Source organism: Varroa destructor, unplaced genomic scaffold (assembly GCF_002443255.2).
Source record: "Varroa destructor unplaced genomic scaffold, Vdes_3.0 BEIS01000002.1, whole genome shotgun sequence".
Lineage (NCBI taxonomy): Eukaryota > Metazoa > Arthropoda > Arachnida > Mesostigmata > Varroidae > Varroa > Varroa destructor.
The window spans coordinates 39003727-39018533 of NW_019211455.1; the positions used below are offsets into that span (position 1 = coordinate 39003727).

Here is a 14807-nt window from a genome sequence, read left to right on the forward strand (position 1 = left end):
TTATAAGTATATAAAAAAAAAAAACATGTTTTTCTTACGCGTTAGCTGAATTGAATTGCTGCTGATGAGATGTTGGAGTTGTGGTTCCAGTTCCATCCAACCAGGGCAGTGAACCCTTTGAAAGTGCCCCTAGAGCATCGCCTGCTCTTACGCCGGTTACCGAAAACGGTGAGGGCATATGCCCGGTATGGGAAACGAGACTGTGCTGGAAGTTCCCGTAGGCTTGCTCGGTTAAATTTCGCATACTTTCTTCAACTGCTTCCTCGCCGATGACCTGTGATTATTATCACTTTTGTTACACTCTCAAGACTCAGCTCAAACACAGTCTCCCTCAAGGACTATAATGTGCAGATTGAAATTTCCAGATCAATCGGAGCAAATTCAACGATATTTTATCATGGAAACTATGGCTTATAGCCATTTAATTAGACAGTTTGCTAACGAGTCAGTCTTTATCGTTATTTTTACAAAAGGCGTCATGCAGCTCTGCCACTTCGTCCATTACTCTAATTCAGACCCCTATTAATGAATGCAACATAGAAAAATTTTCATAGATTTCAACAAGGTGTTGATTAACCATTTTTTTTTTTTTTTTTTTTATTTTTGCACAGATATCGCATACATTCTATAATAATAATAATGTAACTACAATAAATAAGGTAACGAAAAAATGAAAAACAGAAATTTGAAGTTGAATGGCTTCTCAACCAAATGAAAATGAACTTCTAAATGTTTTGAAGTACCAGTCTATGCATGGCCCAACTCGATCGTTGGCGCGTTGATAGTACAACGAAATAATAGTCTTTCTCATTTCCTGTAAGGTTGCAGCCGAACTAACGCGGCTGAGAAATAGTGGACGTCGGAGTCCCACAACAAAACGTGTAGGAAGAGAGCTCACTACAGTCCGAAGTAGGCGTCTATATATAAAAATATATATAGAAAAGCACGTGACCGCCCTGAGCACTACGTACAAATATGTACGTTCCCTAAACATTACTACTGAAAATTTCAATTCAAGATTATATGTCCGCCATGTTCCGTGATGCACAGCAACGTCTTTTCTAACTCTGCAAAATCAATTTGCTTTGCCAAAAATTGCTGCGTTCAACTGAGATCGAACATGCATACTATGGAATAGAATCAACGTACCTGAATCACCCGAAGAACGACGTCTGACAGGCGGCGAGGGGGACGACATTTCTTCAATTCTTTAAAGAGATCATATGAAACAACCAAAAATAGGTAAATAGTGCCTCTAGTTCACAAAAGTCCATATACAAACGAGCACATGGTAACGCAAACAGGATCTGTAAGCATTCGCATATCTGTGCCCGGTGCTTCCAGTTTTCGAACTGCCGTCCAGCAACTCATCAAAGATGGATGAAGTATCCTTCAGGGGATTACTAATTAATATTAATTATAAAACGATGACCTTGTCACATATACAATAGCCTAGAAATATCGGATACTCATCATTCTATTACTGATTTGCGCTGGGTTTGTCTTATTATTATTATTATTATTATCTAGATTTGGATAGATAGATAGAAACTTTATTGTAACTTTTGTTCTACTTGTAATTATCTAAATATACTATCAGTTTAATTTAGGTTATTGGCCAGTGTTACGCTCGTATACGCAAGTATAGATTGTACCGTTACTCCTACTTATACGGTACTGATAACTTTGATAGCAAGTAATATTCTAATAGGATTATCTAATATTCCACCTACTATTAAAAAAAAAAAGTATATCAGATCATTTAAGAAGTAGCAGTAAGCGGCTAATTTTCGAAGTTTTGCATGGCATCCTATAGTGTAACTGAATTTATCCATTTACGCAATAGCTAGCTTTTGCTTGAATGATTCTGCCCTGCGAACAATAAATTACAATGTATCTTAGTAATCATGTCCCAAAGCACACACGGAACGAAGCTCAGTATCCCAGGCGTGTTGTTCAAGTCCAGTCTAGCATTTACTCCCAGCAATGGAACTAGTAGATAAATTAGATCCAATTATACCGCCACTACCGACCGGCTGATACAATAATTACTCAGCCATTAGGCCGTACAAAATTATGTCGTCAAAATGGTCCTTACTTGTTTATCGACGCACGGCTAAGAGAATAACATAGCCCTAGCCCTCTTTTTCTTTTGCCAACGGATGGCAAAAAATCCAGCTTTCGAGGTAAACTCGAGACAACTGACCGGCTTACAATTTTGTACGGCTCTATTTGCATAAGTGAAATCATACATGTTCCTTGGATGCTTTTGTATAATATTTAAACAAGTTTAATTAATCTATCATAAAGAACAGTTGGCTGACATTGCAACTGTTGTATCGGCGGCATGCTAAAGAGTCTGCCATCTTTTGAGCAGAAGAAGGCACAGAATGTTCTCGCTAATGACCAAACAGAAATAGTCATTGTGATTACTTAATGGCTACCTGTCTGTCTATGCATCTTAAAAACATATGTGAGGTATATACTAGATGCTGACCATAACCACAGTTCACGCGGTGGGCCGCTAGCCAGCAGGGGACCTGTATAGGACGATAGGAAATAATAATTGTCGGTACATGATCGGGAACGAAATTGCTGGATGTTATCACATTTGCCTCGTTTGAGTCGTTCATGACGCCGGCGGGTACTAGATGGTTTTGGAGCTAGCCTTTTTGCAAGAGTAAGGAACAGAAATGGCTATAAAGGCCAAGGTTTTTAAGTAGCTGTAGGGCGACAGCGTATTGTCCGGCACAGGTTGATCGATGTCGAAAGAGCAGTGCGTTCTCCATTGCGAGCTGCTTAAACTGTTTAGGATTTCTAACTAATTTCGCATAGTCGCAGGGCTAGAACATTGAAAAAGTTCTTAAACTGAACAGTAGCTTAAATCACAAAATTTCCCCACTCACCCCCAACGGTCACACTGTCGGTAGTTATTAGGAATATTGCGCGCGGTTTTACAGATTACCATTGCACAATAGCTAGGAGTTACCTACGAATTCTTGTTTTTCCACATTTATCTCTTATACGCAAATAGGTATATTGCCATAGGTGTCGACGGTTGCGTGTCAGCCGCAAGAGAACATCACTTCTTAACCTCCCATAGTTGCCAAACGCCGGCTTTATACCACCTGTAGAGGTTCAAGCCATAGGACGCATATTTCATCAACGACTGAACTTGCCATTGGTCATTGGCCATCCTACCGCTTGCTGATCTCTGTGCTAGATAGTGATGCATAATGAACTTATTAAATTTATTATTATTAAAAAAGGCTATACTGCTAGTCTACGGAACACTCTATACATGAATAGCTTTTAGCTGAAAAAGCCTGATTTCTTTGAAAATTGTCATAAGGTCCCTTGTATATGCACCGTAGCGCTTATTTCACTTGACGCTGTACACGTGCTTTGAGCATTATAAAAGCAGATAGCTTTTATCCGCATGGCTTGCTTTACGTTACTTCAATACCCTTTGCAAAGTCACAATGAAGACTGAAGCTGTTGGCACGTTCAGACGGACGACCAATGCGTGGCTGACTTTCTAACAAGGTAATACTGCAACCTCGTGCCGGTCTACTAGGTCTAACAAAAATAGGTTTATCGGATTGGATGGACCATTTCGACGTCTTAGCTTTATGTGAAAGATTTAACGTTTTACAATCCGTTTCGCCATCATCTAACGACTGCCTCCGTAGAAGTACACACTGGAGGGCCAGCAATTATATGTCACTCTCTTGCACCTTCTCGCCTCTGTCTGCTATGAAGTCTTGAAACGTCCTATCGTCGTTTCAGCTACATCTGACCCCTCCGAGTTCGAGCATGGTGAAAACAGTCTTTTTAGTAGATAGTTACTGTCGCATTGAAATGGGAAAGAAGATAATCTTGCTTATGCATTATAGTATGCTTGTCGGAATCTCAAAAAGTTTGCGGCTATAGAGAACCATGCCCCTCTTAATCCCGGCGGGCATCACATTCGTGAGATCGATTTAATTACGTTCATATACCTCGAACTTAACTTCCTTCAAGCAATAGCGGGGAAAATGTCTATGCAAGCTGCAAACTTAGCTTGCTTGCAAAATTTCGTCAGAATGTGTCTTTCACACTTTCTGTACCCCAGTGGAACTCCAACGATGTTCCTCCGTAGTATGTGGAATCTGTTTCTCTGACTATATCAATAGCATAAAACGAACGTAACATATACAGTCATAAATATCCGTACCTACTAAAGCTAACTTTAGCACCGGGGGTGACAAACATATTAGTGTAATTTTTTAAACTTCGTTCAGAATAAGCTGGTGTACTTTGTTTCGCAATTACTTATATATGCCATTTAGCCATGAAAATTTTCAGTAGTCAAAATATGCTGCCCTTCTTCATTGATGACAACTATATAGCAAACGAAGTTCACAATTTATCAAATGTTTAACTTACCTGCTAGGTGACATTTCTGCTTGAACTGCCAGTAGAGTTTTTTCGAATAAACCATCATATTATCCCATTTTTTCTTGCACTCCGTTTGTGTGTGTCCAACGGAGCCTGGTGGAGAAACCGAATTCACTGAATCTGTGATTTCCTTCCATGCCCGCCGCTTGTCTTCAGATGTTACGTCGCGGTTAAACCTGCAACATATAAGTACGGGGGCATAACTACACATCATAAGCATAAGACGTTCTTATAATCGATGATTAGTCACACTGTTTTCTATACTTCAATAGATAAACGTAACGTATGCGCTTCACCGATAGACTTCGTAAGTGAATATATTTGCATAGCGATACTGATCGATTCAGCAAAAAAAAATGTTCAGAAAATTAATTTTGCATCTTCGGGTCACCGAAAATTCGGCGCCTGTTCCTGCTGAACTGTTCCACTTAGTTATTAGATGTTTAACTTGTAGTTAATCTCGTTCTCGTACTTAAATCGTTATTACTATCCGCAGAAGTAATACCATAGGGTCGTTTCGTATAACCCACCTATGCACAAACATCCATATATTCTCATTCCTCGTTAGCGTTAAGAAAGCTGAAATTCTCCGTAGAGAGTAGTTCAGACAATCCAGCAGTTTCAATATTGTCACCATGGCGGATTTTTGTTGAAAAACAGTTTGCACTTACAGAATACTCCTGTATTTTGTATTATAAAATTTATTCCTATTTTATAAAATTATTCCTATATTATAAAATCGATATAAAAATGAATTATTATTAACTTATATTAAGAGTTGATTAAGGGTTAAGGGAGAAATTTTCATAATACGCCTGTAGCACTTTATTGTTTATAGATCAGTCTCAGCTAAGAAAAAATAAGCTAAAATACCATAGCTACCGCGTGATTTTACCGCGTTAGTGAGATAGCACGTTCTTCTCACAGATTGGGTCTAACTAGCTTGAAGTTAAAGTATCTGAAATATAGTAATTATAAGAAGAAAGATTACTTGATGCGATAGTAAAACTTGGAGTATACACAATGGTTTTGTATATACTCACATTCCTATTAGCTATACATGCACATGTGTCTAGTTAAGTGTGATACCTAGAAACAGCCACCCTGAAATTAGTTGTCAACTGAAATAATGGGCAACTTCCTATTGTTTATTTCCTAAATAAGCAACAACTTTTAGTTTTCGCTGTTTTTTGACTATTTCAATGTAACTACATCGCTCTTCTTCCTTTATCACCTTTGCAATTTTATTAATCGCCAGCTTCTACAGTCCCACGGGGAGCTAGCCCCATATGGTAAGGTCCGTCATTTTAATTACGAGTACAAAGTAAATCAAGTTCATTCCATCTAAACAGAACAATTGGTTTCTAATAAAAGCTGAATATAGTGATTTTTTTTTTCGTTAATTTACCCTATTGCACCGTGTCCGATCAGGCTGTCTGATTTCGCTTGCAGAACAGTTTAGCGTTGCACTATGGAAGAAACAACAGCACAGACTTATATACCAAACGGGTTTTTCACGGTTCGTCAAGCTGATCGAGAGACAGAACACCTAACGCAGTCCGACCGATGTCAGCCGACAACGACGTTGCGTGAGGGAAACGCTTGACTTCGTGTCCGATAAGACGGAGAAAGAGAAATCAGGTTATAGTACACTCGTTCTAATTCGCTCTGCGGCTCGTCCTTTTCCATATCTCCACGCTAAAAATACCACCTTTTAAAGATGGAAAAAAAACATTTAATATTCAATATTAATTGTAAATGTTGGATTTTCACCAAACGCGTCCTGCTAATGCAACAACATAGCTGCGTAAGCTGTTTATATGTCGCAAATCATAAGGTACCTAAGTACTACTGTGTTTTTAATGAGCAAAGTATTTGCTTTCCGACGAAATTCTATCACAGTGGCTGGACTCCGTCGGCAACGGTTAGATTCATAGAAACTTCGACGCAGAATTAGCTAAATTGACGTACGGTCTCCCATAATTATGCAATAGCACTATTCTTCATGATAAGTTCAAAGGCGATTTGGATTTCTTTCCTTAACTGTTTTTATGGCTTCGAAATATACAAAGCCACAATTTTTGGCTCTAGCTCTAAATCGGTACACCCTTCTACGAGCCTAATCATAATCAGTTTCACTATGGGCAGGAAAATTGGAGTATGCAACGGAGTCGGATGTTGGCATATTATGGTGAAGTGATAATTTTGTCGCGGCGTTCCGTAAACGAGTGAAGTTCGCGAGGCGCACTATGAGCTCACGAACAAGATCTATCTCTCTGTCTTTTGGTGCTTATTAGACTTGTTTAGGAGCTTGTGAAGACCTCTCGAAGACAGCGACGAAGGCGTCCAGCAAAAGTGAACAACGCCGACGACCAGCGGCCTTCATATCAGCACGTAAACAAACCTTATATCGGTAACGTAACGAAATAATTCAGGTAAGATCTCACCATGCTTATCGGTACCCCGTTTTATCTTTCTATCTATCTCAACTTTCTACCTTAATTTAGCAACAAGCAGTTTCTATCACTAGTCGACTGGCTGATACCTTTTTAGATTTTCTAGGTTACAAACATACGCGGAACATGTTGTAAGTACTATAAACCATAGAAATCTTTAAATTCATTTAGGTAGTACATGACGCAGTTTTTCTACCGTGTAAGTGATGACTAGGATATGCGCCGATGCGGGATTTATAAATTTTTAGATACTCTAAAAATTTACTTTAATGCATCAAACAAAAATTGAGTAAATCAGCCTTACTCAACTATAGCAAATGGCGGGATCCGTCAACATCTTAATATACACCAGCAGATGGAGTAAATAAGTGTAACAAAAGATAAGTGACTGCATACGACTATCCACTTATTGCATCTTTAAAAAACTTAAATAGATGCTTTTCACTAACATCGAAAGCTAAAAAACGATTATTCAAATATTTTTTTTCTTCTATTCGCAATAAGAGTACCATTCTATGATTACTAGATTACTGAACTCTTCAGTTATCATCGTCGTCGTTGTACTGGAAGAACTGGGAGGTGAAGCAAAACCTGACCCCGAGCACCTGATCGATTAACAAGACGACAAATATGTCGATTTGTAGGTTTCAGCCAGTAACAATACGTTGGCACACACACAAGATGGTGATGGTAACAAAAATGATCACCACGACAAACAAGCTTTGGGGTTTGCCTATGCCTACTAGATCGCTTGTTAATTCCCAAGATAAATAGATGTTTATAGGCGAGAATATGGTACTAAAGAGTTGCAATGCTATGGACCATTGACTAGTGAACGATCCTGAATATTAAAACACTCATTTACGTAACCCTAAATTGATCGTAGAGTCTTCCTCTATCTACATAATATATAGATCAAGTTGATTTTACGGTATATGTGGGTGACATGAAAATTGCATCTACCTGTAGGAAGGCTGCTTGTTGCATGTTACACAGAGAAAAACAGCGTCGTATATAATGTTATGGTGCCTTTATGTATAAATCTGTTTGAAGTGAAGTAATACATTTAATAGAGCGAGTTTAATAGAAATTGAGGAACTGAACCAAAATTAGGAAGCTTGGGTTGATAAGCCGGGAGAAATCTTTTGCCTAAAGGTCCATAGGGAATTTTTGACCTGATTCGTGATGAAGTAAAGTTGCTGGCATAAAATTAATTAACGATAAATTTAAAAAACTAGAGTCAGTTTGTTAATTTTATACCTAACTTTTTTCATTAATGTAGCTTATTTTTTCCAGAACTAGGTCTATGTACCGAGTGGAGTAAGTAAGCAAAGTTCGTGTCCATTACATTTGTTCCGAGTGTGCATTAAATCTGTACATTGTTCGGTTTTCCTTTCGTCCTACATGTCTAACGGAAGTACGCTTGAACAGAACGAAGGAGACGGCCGATACGAAGGACGTGCTTAGTGGACCTTTGAAGCCAACATTGTATTAGGCTGTAGACTTACCCTCCGCCCAGGAAACCTCTATGATGCACACTTTCACAGAATTCACCTCTCTTATTCGTCTAATTCTTAACGTTAAGCAGTTTGGACTCTTTTCAGAACCTCATGAACACAGGAAGGATCAAACCAAAAAAACTCCTCATTTCCTCTCTGAGTACAATGTCTGGACTTCGTTTTGTTGACTCGTTAGTACTATGTGATGCTACCTTTGAAAGGAGCAATATTCATGTATTAAATAAAAAAACACACGTAGAACTAAATTCATCATGTTCCTGAAGTAAGTGATTTTACTCGAGTAATCTAAAGCTCCTGGATGTCGGATCGATGCGGAGTAGCCACTGGTTTGAATCCATCAACGTTACATATATTTACAAAAAAACTTAGGGCAATTTGAACGTCGCGCTTGGAAACATGGCAGACGCGAGTGCGCCGCTTGTTTACCGCATAAGTATTGGAGATAAATATGAACCTGACGCATTACCGCTCTATTCTATATACGCACCATATTTCAGACTCCTTGTGTGAAGTAAGGAACGTTTGCTTCAATATCGGAGCACTTACAGGCCTCTTTTGAATGACAAGCACAGTACCAACAACCAATAGGTAAAAAAAATATGTTCTGGTTTTAGGAAAATACTTGAGCAGTCAAAATACCAGAAATCCAACGAAAATTTCAGTCACTTCTGCGTCAATACCTAACTGAAATTTCTGATTGGAAATACAGCGGTGTTCTTCATAGCCAACTTTTAGGTATGAATGAATATTCTCCATCCCTGATCGAAGGTACCCAAATACATACAGTTATAGCTATTCGCTAATATACACTTACGCATATTTCCACAAAGGGATGGGAGAAAGCATAAGGAAGATACAGTTTGTTTCCATTCCCACTTTGCAAATTCTGGCACATCCTGCGGGTGACCCTACGAACCTTTGGGAACGTCGTTTCGCCTATTCATAAATAGATCCTCCAATGGTACTAGTTTTTGGGTCTAAGTCTCTGCTCCGATGGCATCATCCAGTCCTATAAAAATGCTTACGATTCCAATATAAGCCTTATTACGGCATCATGTATCTTTGTGAATTGGTAGCACTGCTGATGCAATTGTCGTACTGACTATAATGTCAGGATCCTTTACAAAAACAGGAATTCGATGCATCCCACAACTAGTAATAATAGTAATGATGCCGACAGTGTTGATTACTCTGTTACTTCGTTGTGCGTTTGTGAATTGTTGTCGGTGATAGTCAGCGGATGAAGTGAGTGACGTCGTTGACTATTCAGCTATAGTGCCGACAACAATTTCTCTGGAACTCGCGTGGGTCATCGTTCCATCCATATCTACCCTATTCTTTTTAATACATTGTTTCTATTTCGGTTCTTCTTCTTTATTCTGTACTTTCCGCTAGGCCGCTCTGATTTTTTTGTCTAGCGTTAGTGTCTAGTGTCTAGCGTTACCGATGGTATCGTGGCACAGTGGCTCGCTGCCACTGCAACTCCTAGATGATAATAATAGATGACTTTTGACGCGGCCAACTACTGAAACCAATCGGCAATTTAGAAAAGAGTTGGACTGTGAACTCGATGGATGGATACCTCTTTTCACCGTCGTGTTTTTTTCCTCTTTCGTCGTTCTCCCCATCACCGTCCTCACAAAGGCCGCAGCAGCTAGAAGCATCTGCTGCCTGTTCCTGCTACGGCCCCAGCTGTCGCTGCTATCACGTGGTAATTTTCTCCTCTGCAGCACGGTGCATTGACAGAGAATCGACGACCGCCCCCTGGCAGTATTACTGCTGCTGCTGCTGCTGCTGCTGTCTCTGCTGATATACGGGCGAACGGTCAAATCGAACAACAACAGTGAAGCCGAAAGGACACTGGATCTGAGTCACTCGTCGAAGCCCCAATCGAAATAAAAAATGACGCGTTCGAATTGTTGAGACTACTAACGTAAATCAAGCAGAAGATGACTGAGATTATGATGAAATGTCTCTGCCGTGGAAACAGGGGAAAAGGGGCTTAAAAATGCTGGAAAATTGCGCAACCCGTCTGGGTCCGGTCCGGCCCGTCCCACTCCGATGGTTTCGTATGCTTGCGATAGTTTCATGTCGCTGTGTAGACATTGAACAATGTCCCGTAAGGCACATCTATCATATACTGACGTATTTGGCCGCAGTCGTAATTCTTTTTACCTCGCGTAAGACATATCGAAGCTTACGTCTATCCGCAGGCTCCCCGAGTCCTGCATGAACGACATGAAACAGTCCAAGACAGCTTAGCATTGCCAACCATGGTACGGATTCAACGATGAATGGAGTACAAAATCATATCGTATCGTTGGCAAGACATTGTCAACTGTTAGTTATCATCTGGATCGAAGTTTGCGGATGTAAGTTCGCATGTGTCTATGCGGTATGTTCCAGGCACAGTGGATCAAAAGAAGGCTCCAGAAACAGCAGAAGGGTGTAGTATATAGTATTATAGATACTTTCGAGACGCAAAATAACTTCACAGTAGTAATAATTACGGGCTTAGAAGAGCGTCATGGGTATGCAAGAGGCGCAATCTCTTTCTGGCTGTCGATCTATTTAAGTGTGACCGTATGATTGCGGATAGACATAGATGAATAGCATTGCTGCCTCTGACAGGGTCTAATCATCGGGCTTTTCCACTGTCATTTCGTTCATGGTGACAAGAGAATCAGATATAGCATTGTAAATAAGTACAAGTTATCATTCTCTGTGTGGGCATTGGCGATTGGCGTCGGCCAAAGCCTGCGCGTCAATCATTCGGCTGCTGCCGTTGGTGTCCATCGAGCCAGCGGCGTCGACTGATAGCGAGAAGCAAAAGTCGATAGATAGGCATTATCCACTGCATGATGCTCTGCCCACTCAAGAAATGCACAAACGAATCAACAGGAACAAGATGCAGAAGTTAGCTAGCGTCTAATCGGGTTGGTCAGGAGAAAGCCTGGGCAGTTGAAATAAAATTGAGAAAAGTGATGAAGAAGGCGTACGGACAGGACGCCTCTGTACCTAAAAAGGAACAGCTACACAGAGTAACCTCCTTCACGAATTCACCTAACGTATGTATGTATATACACATGAAGTAGAGAAGGCAATTTTAGGAAATGATTTGAAGGAGTGTGCGAATAATATCGACCAATCATCGCACCGTTGATACTTCATCAGACTGACTGAACGAACGACAATAGGCTGACAACTCTATTATTTGTTCGCTACTTTATCGATGCTACTGCTGTCTACCTATTTTCATTTCATACCGGTCTATTTTCATTGATACACTGTTTCGGGCTATTCGACTGTTTGCAGAGAAATAATATTCCCCAACAAACAAAAAACATCCGGACAAGTTCCTTTTTGCAGTTTATCTGGCAAAGAAAAAAATGGGAAACATGGTGTATACCCGGCGGGTGTCCAGACTCGTTCAAAATCGAATTTTCCGCTGTTTTTTTTTGCCTAATTTTTTTTATGTCAACGACACGCAACCTCTAACAAAGAAGCAGAACTTCGACTTGCAACAGTATAGGAATTCGATCACATATATGAAACTAGATAAACGTAGAGACACCCAGAACGTCACCAACTGGTTGAAGTTAGCATTCAATTTATTCGGCTTTATCACAAAGCACAGTAAATACAAAGAGGACTTCGGGATAAAGCTATTAAAGCTACTAGAAGGTAACGACAAAAAGCGAGTTACAAGTAAAAAGGCTTGAAGATAAACACATCTTCAAATTTCTTTAAAGCATATTTCGAAGTACATACCCTCAGACGAATTCAATTGATTGTGGGTCGATCGGTGCTAACATCGATCGGGTTGCGAAGTGTCGCTGAGATGTATTTATACCGTAACGGTAGAAATTCCGCTATACCAAAGAAAACATCTAGGTAAAAGATTTTGAAAATCGGCCGTGTTCAGAAACGTGGCATAATTCTAATATGTAATTGTCGGCATTTCTTTTATGCTATTTATACTGAGAGGTTTTAAGAGATCTTTTTTTCTGATGTTGTTGTCAGATATCGACAAGAGAATGCCAGCGTGTCTTTTTGTAATCCCTCGAACTAGGCTCTAATAAATATGGAAATGAATCTAGTCTAGAAGACTATATCATACGAAATTCAGTGAATCTACAACAAGCCAACAACAAATATGAATTACACGTACATACATACGCTTTAACTGATTCAGAATGCTGTCCTACATGGCAGAAATAACATATGCTACATTATAAGGTTCGATGGCTCGTTATTTTAATAAGAAATAGTACACTTCGATATCTTTGTCACGAGTAATCTCAGTGTATTTGCTGGGCTTTCAAGACGCACGTGCCTGTCTAGCATCCCGTCCATCTCTGTATTATTACAGTCCAGTAACCAGTAAGGACAAGATGTTCCTATCTAATCTGGGTTCCAGTTCGATTCTACCCGCCCAGTAATGTGTTACAGTATATAGGAAAGAGTGACATACACGATCAGAAAGAGACCCAGCGAACGAGGTGAATGATGCATAGTGGCCTGCATTGTTGCTGTCTAAAGACAGCATCCCCAAAAGTAGACGCTAAACTGTCGAATGGTAACATTCTAACTTAAGTGGAAACGTAGAAACGCCGTGGTAAGTTCTCTGTGTACCACCACGCCATCCTCATGCTTCTTCTCCTACAGCCCCTTTCCCGCCGACGCTTGACAATGCGCAAGAAGCAGCAGTATTCATTCCCCTGCCATTTTTCAGGTTGAACCGTTGGCCGCATATTACACAGGGCACTGATAGGAATCATCCATAGTCAATCAGGAAATCAACCGTACAATATAAAATAGCATTCATACTCTCCATGTACATACATCGTAAGCAAAGAGGCAACCATTTTTATAGACAATGTCAGATCTCAGCTTTTTCTTTTTTTATTGGAACACTACAGACACAATATTTTTTTTTAATTCGGCCACACCTTGCCCATGTTTGGTGCAAGAATACCAGAATGATTAACAAATGAATTTTCTTAAATAGTACACTTTGAGTAGCGCGGGCAGTTTTAAACTACTTGTCTGTATTGAAACGTTAATAGTACACACATAAACAAAAACAAAAAAAGAAAAAGACTAGAACAGACCGCTGAAAAAACTGTAATACCCCAGTTAGTCGACTATATCGATATGCGTGTCTACGTTCTTATTTCTGGGAGAGGATTGATGACTACTTCAATCATCGTATTTTCGACGGCTGTTATGAATTGAAGTGTAAGTACTTCGAATATCTTGTAGCTTCGTATTAAGCCGCAATCGAGAGCTTAATCTTTAGGGCATCAGCCAAATGCATACGGCTGCATTGAACCTTTTTCGCGGATCACCTTTTAACAGAGCCGTTTGTGTCGATATTGTTTCCTCTCTGTCACCTAGCACTATTACACTCATTTCTTCATCACAACTTCGGATCAGTACACGTTTCACAGGCACACAGAAACGTCATGCTCGCATGGTTCAATGTGTCTACGGCCTGTTTTTATTATTGCCGTTAATTTCAATTAGCGCAACTATTTGAAAATTTAATTTTCGCATCTGTTCTGCGAAAAAATGCTGTTGAATGTATTTTCGGTTCTTTGCTACACGGTCAGAAGGACCAAACATGTCGATTTGATGGAAGCGGCACACTTCGTTTGCCACAGGTAATTTTGACGGTACGCAGTGGGCCTTGCTGTTTGTCTTCGATTCGATATTATTCTCCAGTAACTCGGTTGCGACTCTGACTGGATCTAGCACCGCAGGAGCTGACATTGAAAATACGCGAGTGTTGCAATACTTGTAGCAACGGTAGTATCGTTTTCCTTTCAAACAATAAGACTCTTCATTTAACGGATACCACCCTCGCTATACAGTTGTCCGCATCTCACAAAAATGCTGACATCTTTTGTCTTCATTTCCTTCATTATCTATATATATATATGGTCATAGTAGAAACAATATTTATGTTGTATGTATATCGTTATAAGAAGAGCATAATCCTTTTCCTTTGATTTAACCTGTTGTCCATTCGAAGGCGGACCCGTTCCTGATTTTTGCTTTACTGTTCGTCACAGGTGACTAGAGTTCTCCTAACAAACATAATAACAATAGAAGTCTTGAGCGCAACATAGTCGTCACCGTCGACATTCTTAAAAACTGGATTTTGCTGATGAAGGTTATAAGTCATACACTGACCATGTTCAATGAATATAGAAAAACAACGTTACTATAATCGGTGGCAAGAGCGACGGTAAACAGGTGCTGTTGTCTAGATAATTAGGTATCCAGGAGCATCGTCGTGTACACAGATTTAAATATTTTTAAGGCTTTTCCCATCCAGACAGAAACATCGTTTGACGGTAAATAGCTGACAGGAACAGATATATTG

The 14807-nt window shown here is 39.8% G+C and overlaps 1 protein-coding gene across 3 annotated transcripts in view; it reads right to left on the reverse strand.

Moving 5' to 3' along the window:
• Positions 1–14807, reverse strand: part of LOC111245036 (uncharacterized) — a 70311-nt gene that overhangs the window by 8584 nt on the left and 46920 nt on the right. For all 3 annotated transcript variants that reach the window (XM_022792775.2, XM_086979772.1, XM_086979773.1), the window contains 3 exons: positions 4429–4616; positions 1150–1208; positions 39–274 (listed from right to left, as the gene is read on the reverse strand). In XM_022792775.2, the coding sequence (XP_022648510.1) occupies positions 39–274; positions 1150–1208; positions 4429–4616 (483 nt within the window). The remainder of the gene's footprint in view (positions 1–38; positions 275–1149; positions 1209–4428; positions 4617–14807) is intronic.